The sequence below is a fragment of the Argiope bruennichi genome, chromosome 9 (genome assembly GCF_947563725.1).
Source record: "Argiope bruennichi chromosome 9, qqArgBrue1.1, whole genome shotgun sequence".
Lineage (NCBI taxonomy): Eukaryota > Metazoa > Arthropoda > Arachnida > Araneae > Araneidae > Argiope > Argiope bruennichi.
In genome coordinates this window covers 4,964,011-4,976,012 of record NC_079159.1, presented here as the reverse complement: position 1 = coordinate 4,976,012, position 12,002 = coordinate 4,964,011, and the positions used below count along the sequence as shown (strand labels likewise).

The 12,002-nt window shown below is 28.1% G+C and overlaps 1 protein-coding gene across 1 annotated transcript; it reads left to right on the top strand.

Annotated features, from left to right (window-relative positions):
- The first annotated feature begins 295 nt into the window (after positions 1–295).
- LOC129984037 (innexin inx2-like) lies at positions 296–2,795 on the top strand. The gene has a single exon (XM_056093799.1). The coding sequence runs from the start codon at positions 444–446 to the stop codon at positions 1,527–1,529; it is 1,086 nt and encodes a 361-aa protein (XP_055949774.1). The 5' UTR covers positions 296–443; the 3' UTR covers positions 1,530–2,795.
- Positions 2,796–12,002: the final 9,207 nt, after the last annotated feature.

Sequence of the window (12,002 nt, the reverse complement as noted above, 5' to 3'; positions counted from 1 at the left end):
TGATATTCAATAAAAAATTGTAATGCCTGAAGTTATTGATCTTTAATTACTAACAATCGAAATAATAGCTATCAATCTTTATTCGAGAAATTCCTTTTTAAAAAAACAATTGCTTCTTTTAAGATTTATTTGATTCCAAAAAGCAAAGAATGAAAAGAATAAAAGTAAAGAAAGTAATTATTTGGTTTTGTTTTTGTCGTCATAAATCTTTTCCCACGAAATGCGCAGGTTGTGGAGAAATTTGTGGAAAATTATCTTGTCTGAGTGGTTCAGCCGCATTTCGTTGTTACAACTTGGCGATGGTGTTTGGCGCCATTCGAGTACAGTAAACTTCTTCCGAAAAGGGGGGAAAATAGGAAGAAAGAAGTAAACGAAAATTTCGCATTTTCGACGCTGCCTTGGTTTGCTCTGATGAATTGCCTAATAACGAAACTACTGAAATAATGGATAAGATTTTTGGATCGCTGAAAAGTTTACTTAAACTCAATACTGTTGTTATTGAGAGCCATGTATTCAGGCTTCACTATCGAGCTACTGTCATCGTACTGCTCGCTTTTAGCATCCTCGTGACGTCACGCCAGTATATTGGAGACCCCATTGATTGTATATCGAGAGACGATATACCGAGTAAACTTTTAGATAACTTTTGCTGGATCCACTCCACTTTTAGCGTCGATAGTGCTTGGCATAAAAAAGTAGGAGAGGAAGTTCCATACCCTGGTGTTGACAAGTACACTCCCGGAGAAAATCGGAAGTACCACGCTTACTATCAATGGGTATGTTTCGTGCTTTTCTTGCAAGCTATGCTTTTCTATATACCCCGATATTTTTGGAAAATGATGGAAGGTGGGAAAATGCGTCACATTATTCTAGGTCTCAACAATCCTATCATGAGCCAAGAAAAAAAAGATGAAAATCGAAAAATCCTGGTCGACTACCTTTACGAAAACATGGGTAACCACAAATTCTATGCCCTTTGGTACTTCATTTGTGAATCGGCTAATTTCATTAATGTTGTTGGTCAGATGTATCTAATTGATGCTTTCCTTGGAGGAGAATTTTCATCTTATGGTACCAAGGTCATCAGCTTCACCGGCTGGGACTGGGCTGTACGCTATGACCCCATGATCAAAGTTTTCCCACGGCTCACAAAATGTACTTTCCACAGATATGGTTCATCTGGAGATGTCCAGCGTCATGATGCTATGTGCATTCTTCCAATCAATATCATCAATGAAAAGATCTACATCTTCCTATGGTTTTGGTTCATTATTTTAGCTGTTCTGTCGGCTTTGATCGTGGCTTTCCACATTGTTGTGTTCTTTTGGCCACAATCCCGCTTCCTGCTGCTGAGATCCCGCGCACGTCTTACTCGACCGGATTATCTGGACATAGTCGTTCGTAAGTGTTCCCACAGCGATTGGTTTGTATTGTATCTTCTTTACAAGAATATCGACGGCCTTAATTATAGAGATCTTATAGCCGACTTTGCTCGTAAATTGGATCGAAAAGGTATTGACATGAGTTGATTTATTTACATTGTCTCATTAAGCCTAACGTGGCTACATGGCTGTTTATGTTCGGGAAAGGGGTGATCCCTATTGCATTGCCAAAATATGCATCTTTTAATGTATGCTCGTTTTTTTTTTTTTTTTTTTTGCTTTGATTTATGTGCTTATGTGACTGATTTAAATGACCATGTTTATCTTTTATTTTGTATTTTATTTACCTAATGCCATTCTCAGACGTTTGATATTTATCTCTTCTAAAACATTTCAAGAGCTAAGTATTAAGGCAAAAGCATTCCATTTTTAACAATCAGGAAATCTATCTATACTGCCAAGTGTATATTTTTATATAAGCGACTTAATCTTTTATAGCACAGTTGCTGCTTTAAGGTTTGACAATTTAACAATACAACAATTTTTGGATATTTAAAAATTATATATGTAATGATTTGGCTTGAATTTCATCCCTCAAAGTAGCACCTGTGCTTCATCAAGAGTTTGAATTTTTCATATGTTAATAACTATGTAAGCAATATTAATGTGCCTGAGGGTTAATTTATACCCCATTTTTTTAAACTATAGTGTTATCTTGAATAGAATTCAGTGCATTGTTGAAAATTTTGGATATTTACTTTTATAATACATCCGACAATTCTGTGCAGAATATATTTTTGTATTTCATATGTACAATAAGTGTATTATGTAACATTCGACATAAATTCCATTTTAGTTTTGATTCATTGATTAGTCTGGTGTGTAATGAAATGTCTTGAGTAACTTTTTGATATCAACCTATTTGTAGTATTTAGAATGTTTTCTGTAATATCAGTTTTAAAGTGTGTACTTAAGTGTCCATTAATTTTTTTAAGCTTGACAATCATGTGTAATAAAATTTCACATTGATGTGATTTCCAGAAGACTTAACCAAATATTTATTATTTTTATATCAGTAGTGAATTTTTCAAAAATTGATCTCTTTGAAGTTGTTCCTAATTTTTTTCAGTCTTTTATTTATTTTAGTATATGTATCTTGCAGTAGACTTTGAGCTGACTGAATTGAAAAATATAGAATAGATTGGATGTTGGTTGGCTTCAATTTTTAATCGAATGTGTTCATTAATTGTGATAACATTTTATGTGTGAAATGCTCATTCTTTATGAAGAAATATAGCTTATTCTGTATAAGAAATCAGTATTCGTCAAGTGTAAGTAATATTTATGCATAATTACAATAAACACTCTCTATGTGTCTTAAAAAATAAATATTGGTGCTACATTTATCTGAAATATTGTTTCATTAATCCTTTTTATATACAGCTTTAGATGCAGTTCATTAAAAGTGAATAGTTTTAATAAAATCCTTATAAAACTGAAAGTTAAATTATTTTGTACAAGGAAGAAAATTTGTTTCTAGAATAATTCAGTTTAAAATAAACTTCATATCTGTTGTAATTTTAAACTGATATTCTTACCATTTCCTTCTTTAACAGAACATTTTTAGTTCAATGCATAGTATATTTGTTTTAAATTGTTTTGATACTCATATATCATAGTAAAGCATATAATGAAATTTAGATGAATGAATAATGACTGTAATGGTGATCATTATCTATTCATATAAATTAAGAAGAAAAAAGAAAACTTTCTTGAATATTAAAATGCAAGTAAAACACAGAATTTGACTTAATTGTTTTGCAAGTGACAAAGATAATGATATATCATTCATTATGCTTTTGTTCATAAATATATTTACAAAGGAACTACCATGAAAAGTAAGGAATTGAATTTTAACATAATATGTATATGAATGCATTTTAGAATTAATTTCTTAATTAATATTTTGTTCAGAAGTTAAGGTAAAATAGTGCCTTCATTGGGAATTGCTTTCTATTAAACAGTAAGTTTTGCATTTAAATTGCATCTATGCCTTTTATGAAAATATAACTTGTGCATTTCATGAAACAGTTAACTGTGTGTTGTGTCTTATTTCTTATATTATAAATATAGTAAACTACATTGTGTTTGAAATTTATAAAGTAAACATCAGTATGGTATTTTGCATTTAATTTTAGTTTTACATTATCTCTTATTTTTTTCTCATTTTCTATACCAATTGTTATCAAAAATGTCAATCTAAATACAGATTTGGGGAGATGTTACATATGTTTTAGCATGTTATATAGTGAATAAACATATGTATGTTACATATGTCTATTCATATATATTTTAGTTAGCTTTAAATTAAGTGTTTTTCTTGGTGCCATGATGATTTAGTTTAGCTACATCAATGTTCTATTTTTCTGCAAATGTGTATTTTGAATCAGATGAAGAGGATGCATATCCTTCTCTTTCCAAATTTCTATATCATATAAGCTGAAAAACATTTGTCATCAACATTGCACCAGATCCCTCTTAAATGGTGGGATCTGGTTTCAAATCTGAAATCATATGGCCCACACCTGTCCTTAATGGTAAATTAAAAATAACATGAAAAGGACTGAGAATTTATAGTTTAAACAAGGGTTTCTGAAATATCCTTAAATTTCCAAACCTTTTTGGTTGAAAAAATTTTCGAACTCGAAAATTAGGTTGTGGGAAAAAGAAAAAAAAGAAAGAAAGCATAAATGAAATTCTTTTGCTAAATTTTAATCTCGTATGTTAAACTAAAATGTTTTCTGGATCATATATATTTTGAAAGTGGTAGAATAGGGTGGGGGGCAAGATTCTATAGTTTTTTGTGTAATATATTTTTTCGTTATCTGATTGGAATTGTAACCACAATTTAATGGTCCCTGTTTATTATTATTTCAGAAACGAAGTTCTTCCAGAATTAAAGGATTTTTCCTATGGTCTCTTGTAGATCTGAATTACAGAAATAATTGTCTGTGTGTTGTAGTAAAGATTTATTTCTTTCAAGTTTACTGGGTGTCAGGTTACATGACATAAGAGTTAGATTTGTCTTATGCTGTGCTAAATGTTTTTAAATATGAAAACTTTACCTTTTTTTCAGATATATTCAAAAGTAAAGAAAGGTTATTTAAGTAAGTTTTTAAAGTGTGTTTAATACTTTGTTTTGTTTGTTTTGTCATAATTCATATCATGACCATTTGCTAAGAAAGGTGATAGAAGCAACTTGCATGTATTCTATTTGAATAAATAGTTTTTGGACAAGGTTTAGGGTTATCTTGCAAAGAATCTGAAAAGTATAAATTGCATTTTGTGAGACTAGAGGGGGAAGGGAGATCTCAGCTTGTGCCATTTATAGAAGTCTTATTTCAATTTTTTTGAAAAGTTTGTTAGTTATAAGCTTATATTTAATTTCTATCAATAGGTTATAATCTTTCCACATATAAAAAAAAATTATCCATGAATATGTTAGGAAAATATTTTATGCATCCATTTGCCCAAAAATTTTTCAAACTTAAGAATGGGATACATGCAGAGTTAGTCAGATTTTGATGTAGTCATCAATTTAAGTTCCTTTATTTTTAACACCAAAAGTATCGGGTGTTATAAAATTGCTCAATTATTGCATCAAAGGGATTTTTTTTAAATACTAATAGTTCTTTCTATTTTTGAAGTTAACAGTTTTATCTTCCAGTGAATCTTATCACATGTAAACCAAAAATATTTTAAAATTTCACTGTATTTTTTAAAAAAATTTTGTGTGAATAATTCTTATTTCACTTGAATGTACCACTATACATTATTTTTTGCTGAAATTTGTTGATGTAAATTGTGTATCAATAAAGTTTATAGTTAGGAAGTATTTGTCTTCTTTTAAATGTTTCTTTTTAATAGGTAGTTTCTTCTGCTTTGCTGATGAATAAAAGAAATTCAGTCTATTAATATAAAGTTCCTAGTTATTCAGGAAACATCAAATGTATGAAATTTTTTTAAAAATCTTATTTTGGGAATGCTGTACCAGTTAGTTTTTATTTTGCTTATGGGCTGGTAGATATACTGTATTAGCTGCCTATTACTTTCACTGTTATAAGTATTAATTTTTAGATTTTTCATTCTTTTTAGATAATAATACATCTCTTATTGTATTATGACATCTTTATAGATAAGTCTGTTTTTAATGAGGAAAATGTAAAACTAGATATTTTAACTAAATATCATCTTTCAAAGATTTCAAAATAATGGGAATCAAAACTTGCTTTGCTCTAAAGATATTTTTCTATGTAGATTTTCCATCACTCTAATCTTTGTTAAAAATTACTAATTAATCATTAAATAAACCATATAAGCTAGTAGAATTAGTAATTAGGCTATATCATGAACATATCAAAAATAGTCGTAGCTTTTTACCCCCTTACTTCCTTTGATGATGATCAAATAAAAGCTATGAAGAAAATTCTTTTTCAGATGGAATTAATAAATTTGAGTCTCAGTTAAATATATTTCTCTTGGTAGGTAATGCAACATATTTTAAGATAATATATATGTCATAAGCATTTTGAACAGTTATCAAAAACATTTAAATTTCTTAAATTGTTATTAGTCAGTTAATAACTTTAGATGTTGTAAATTAATATTAATTCAATTCATTAAGAAATGTTGCAGTTCCACAGATAAATTGAACAGATTTTTCATAATTTTAAATGGCATTAACTGTGAGGAATTGAATCTGAAGAATAAAAAAAATTAATAAGATGGAAACAGTAAAATAATTAATCTTAAATTTTCAGAAAGAAAAAAGTAAAGTTAAAAAAATATGTAATGTATTTTGCTGTGACTTATTTTTCTGGAGCTATTTAAAAAAGCTGATTTTAGTAAATGAAATAGCTTATTTTTAAAAGCTTATAGATGAAATAGCTTATATTAAAAAAATTGAATTTAAGACTGCTGAAACTGAATCAAAGAATTGATTTGTTATTAATCCAATATATGTGCCATTTGCAAAATCAATTAACCTCCATAAAATAGAAAAGTAGAAAAAAATGATGATGCATTTAAAAATTACTTTAAAATATAAATTCAAATAATTATTGTAAAATATTTTATTTCAGATGTAGTTTTTATCTAATAGATTATAGCTTCGGAAATAATGTTGTTGTTATGATTAAAATTTTGGTGTGATTTGTGAAAATTAAGTTGGCTAGTAAAAAAATAATAACATCAAATTTGTTTTATAAATTATTTTTTTATTTATGAGAAACTTTATTATCATATACTTTTTTTATCGTATTCATAATGATTATTATGTTTAATATGATTATTCTATAGCGGAGATTATATCATCTTCTCAAGCTTTATTTGAACATTCATATGGATTTCATTACAAAATTTTGTAATCATATTTAAAAGAAATGAATTTCGACAGTTCCATAATATTTTTACTCTTGTCACATTCTACCTGTTGGATATAATAAAGGCTGATCTACATGATTTACCTGCAATAGATTTTCTAATATTAATGACATTAAATTCTGGATCCACTTATATTCATATTTGAATGGTGGGATGTTAGCCTACCAAATTTTATCTACCACATTTTCAGCTAATTTACTGCGATTCCTGGATTGTGACTAATTTCTTTCACTAATTACAGTGAGATAATATTAAAAAGTTTACCTAGTACATATCAACATACATATATATAGAAACTCAAATTAGAATGGAGTGCATGCTAGATGGGCATTTGTAAATTTATATAAAAATGTGGAGTTAAACAAACTAGCTAAATAAATTTTTTTATTGACAATAAAATTTTTTTATTGCCAATAAAAAATTTTTATTTAGTTGTTTTAATCCTTATTTTTGGTAAACTTTACTATGAATATAACAAGGTAAAAGTATATCTAGTACTTTGACACTAAGATAAAAAAAATATTCAAAAAATAAATTTAATTCATTTGGCTTGTCAGTGTTTTATATGTGATCTCTTACAGTTTGGATATCAATAATTATGCTAATGGGGGGGGGACCTATACCAACTTGTTTAGTATCGACTTAAGTGTCGATACGCCTATAATAAGTACATGTTGTTATGATATACATAAAAACTTTTCTGAATTTGCTTTAGACAGTGGAAGAAACTTTCTAATTACATTTGAAATAATGAAAGTTTTTAAGTATTTTAGGAAAACATAGGGCATAATTTATTTCAAAGATAAAATATTTTCATATTTATTTCAAAAACGCCATAAATATTTATTAATCTTTTTAAAATCTTATCCTTTTGAAAAATATGCTCTCAACTTACAATATGTCAGTCGATACAATGCTCAGCTTTACTATAATGTGGATCTATAAGTAATAAAAAAGAAACGATTATTCTTTTAAAGAAAGATTCAGAAGAATTCTTGCCAAATTTTACTATTTATAAAATCTTGTCAACTTAATTTGATTAATACTTGAATCAACCTGATGAAGAATATGAGGAATTTTGGAACCTGAGGAATTTTTTATAAACTGTTTTTTTCTCTGTTTTTTTTTAATAGTTACTTCATTAGTTTTTATTTATTATTATTTTGTCCAATATCGCATTCCACTTCAAGCCATTGCATATGCTCTAGAGCATCCAAATCCAAACTCAGAAATTCTGATCATCTATACATCAGACTATAGATTCTCTTTCTTTGTTTTCAATCGCAAAACTTTGTGGATGTAAATGATGCAATCGTTGGCAATATTTCAGCACTTGTTTGCTTTGATCTAATCTAAAGATGATAAAAGAATTTCTGAAAAACAAATGAGATGCGATTTTTTATATACGCATATAACGAAGATGAGTTTAGAGATAACAAAAGATATTCAAAGACAAGCTCTTTGGTTGCTGTAGCAATATATTATTTTTTTAAAAAGTTGTCACGTAATTTAAATGCATTGGTCAAGATATACATATACACTCCCTCTGATTAGAGCTGATTTTATGTAAGTTTCGAATGAAACTTTAAATGAACTTTCTGGCAATTAACGAAAGTGTAAAAGATAAAGAAGCATTGGTCACATTATTCATGTTTTATATGTAGAATGTAATAAATATAAAGAAAGGGTTAAAGAGAAAGTATACAACTTAAATTTTTTTATGATTATGATATTATAAATTGCATGTGATATAAATGTTTTTTATGAGTATGGTAATTTAAATGTGGCAAATAATATCGTGCAACTTGTTCTATGGGGCAGATCACAGGCATTAAAGGTATTGAATTCGACTAGTAGTTACTTCTTAGGTAACTGCTAAGAAAAGATTTCCAAAATTTTAATTAAATTTTAAATTAAATATGAGTTGGCTCTTAAAATTTTTCTTCATTTATTTCGAAATATATTACCACACAAAATCCATTTTTACATCACTTAAATTTTTTTTAAAAAAATTACCTTTTTAATAATATCAGATTGATTTAACAAATTATTCACTAATTATAATAAATTATACAAAATATTTTTAAGTATATTTTACACGAGTAGTTTTTGTTATTTTAGTAACTGCATTTATACACACGAGCATTGCACCAATGTTTAGCATATTTTTTGAGTGTGCATTGTCATGGCTAAAATGCAGAATAAATTTTTTTAAAAATGATAATGATAGACGAATTAAACCTAAAGCATTATTATGCTCCGACCAAAGTTGCCACGGTAATTTCTCTTGTACGTAGTATGGATAGAGTCAAAGTCAATCATCAAAAAGTTCGAACTCGAGATTTTGACGAATTTCTACTTTTTAGACCTTCCTGGGTTCGAAAAATACATTTTTGGAAAATGTCCGTCTGTCTGCCCGACTCAAAAACTCTTTGAAATAGATGGTTGAAATTTGATATACTGTCTTTTCAGCTACTTGGCAGATTTCTACCAAATTTTGCGTAAAATCTGTTCCGAGGTAGTCCGGCTGTTCGAAGATAAGTTAATACGATCACTACAAAACGAATAGCACTAGATAGATAAGATTCGGTACATAGATTTAACATCTATAGTGTAAATACCTATAAAAGTTGGAGCCAAATCCAAAGAAGGGTTAACCATCTGTCGGTCTGTACTTATAAACGCGATAACTCAAAAACGCAACGACTTCAAATATATCAAAGTTGGTACGAGTTTTATGATTTCAGTTTTCCAAGCAGAAAAACTAGGGAAGGGGTTATTTTTCCATTATAATTAGCACGAGTACTATTTGCATGTTTCTTTTTATACTGCGCATATATACAGGGAAAAAATAGGAATCCCCCCCCCCCCGCAGATTAGAGTGGAAACCCTATACGATGTTGTGGATTAGAGGTTCTAATATCCTTTAGCTATTTTATCTAATTTTTTGCTATTGTGTCATCTTGCAAGTGATTCGTCAGCTTCATAAGTAAATAATGGCAAAATCTAGCGTTGTGTACTTTTATATTCCACTACTGCAAATATATGATATAAGAAACATATTTTGACCGTTGTTTTTTCGTATATTTGACACAATTTTAGAATGACTTAAAATTTCTTTGTTTTGGTTGGTATCTTGTAATGTTTGTAGTTTAACACTAAACCTATCGCAAATGGTCTAATGACCGTTTTCCAATGGCAGCTCCAATGTATCAATGAAATGCCGATAGGGTTAATGCTTATTTGTACTGTTTAGTTTGCAATTTATTCTGCTGAAATGACGTTGGAGAGGCGATTGAATGTCATTTTCCCTTAGCTAATATGCATTAACAAATTCTTTGAATTTGTTCTGTGTATTCGCTATTTTTACCAACTAAACTTCGTTTGAAATAATATCTTCCATAAGAAATAATATGTTATTCTAGATGCTGAAATATATAAATAAAATTTTTTTATTCTAGATGTTTAAATATACAAATAAAAATTTGTTGTTCTAGATGTTTAAATATAGAAATAAAAATTTGTTGTTCTAGATGTTTAAATATAGAAATAAAACCTATTATAGAACATAGTATTTCAAACGATGTTTAATTGGTAAAAATGGCATGTAATACTTATTCAAAAAATTCATTACTAAAAATCAATATAAATTATTGATTTTGCTGCGAAATATTTCTGAAAAAAATTTCAAAAGTATTTAACAGCATTTAAAAGTAGCTTATGAAGAATTATTTTGCAATTTCCTTTGAAATCGAACAATTAGTACACAATTTATTGCTCAAACAAAAATAACATTAAGTCGAAATGTCCATTTTTGTTTAGATCATATCCTATTTGCTTCAAAACATGATATTTATTTCTTAATTTCGTCAAAAATTGGGTTTAAATATCTTTATTAACTATCTTTTAATAATTGCATAAGCAAATTCGCGAATTTTCATCGATCAAAAAACATTTGCGATACGTTGTTTTCTTTCCCGAATGAGTAAAGAATAATACCACCAAGACTTAATAAACTTTGTAGACATAAAGAGTAACATCTAAATTTTTTTATAGAAGCATTACATTTAAAGAATATAGGAATTTACTGCTAAAAAAATAATAATTGCTTCTTCACTCAGGTATTCATTTGAATATTAGTGTCAATGTACTTTCCCTCGAATATAAAACTGAATGCTTCTGAAATTTCGTTGAAGTGCATTTTAAGTTAAGCTCTAGAAGTCGCTTAGAATAAGGTTTAGGAATGAAATAGAAAAGAATGGGTTCATTTGAAGTTGCAATAAAGAACTTCAAACAGAATTTATGTTCGTTGCGGTTGTAGATTGCAGATGTTTGGATTAGGATGATTCTTAGTTTGATTGAAAAAGTTTCTACACAGCTTGTGGACACACACAATCTTGGATTTTCAGGCCATTAAATGACATTATTTGTCACGTACAATAGTACATTCCTCGTCAATACGAAAAGTCATATTTTTCAAGAATTATTCCAAATTACAATTTCATGTGAAATCTTGAAGTTCCTTTTGATTTTCATTATATTTGAATGGTAGAAATTCAAATACGAGCTAACATAGTTTTGTTTCTCATTTGACATTCTGCTTTTAGGAATGTGCTTTCAGTATCTTTTATGGGTTTTAAAACCTAAGCACATAATAACTATCAAATAATTCTAACACCTTTTAAAATATTTGTTGTTGGTTTTTAATACATACTTTGTTATGTCCTTTAATTGAAATGAATAATGTTGTACATATTTTTTGTTCCATTTTTTTGAATCTATGATTCTCGAACTAATAACTTGTAAAGCAGAAGATGGCAACCGTATTAATCATTTTATAGAATTCCCTTTTCTTGGTTCATATGACTTATAACGAATGCATCTGCGAATATATTCAAAAATTAACTTCCTTATTAATCTTGACTTTAATTAATGGTCCTCGTTTAATTCATATTTTTTTCATAATATTCAAAGTACTTACAGGCGCATAACTTTCATAAAATTAAATAAATGTTTGCTTATAATGATCCTTCTTGTTACAATGCAAAACAAAGCATTTAAATGAATTTCTTTCTATGTTTTCAAATTAGTCTAATGACAGATATAAAGTTGTGCACAGTTGATGTGTAAAATTCGAAGCGTATGTTTGTTATTCAGCCTTTTTGTCTCTAATACAGA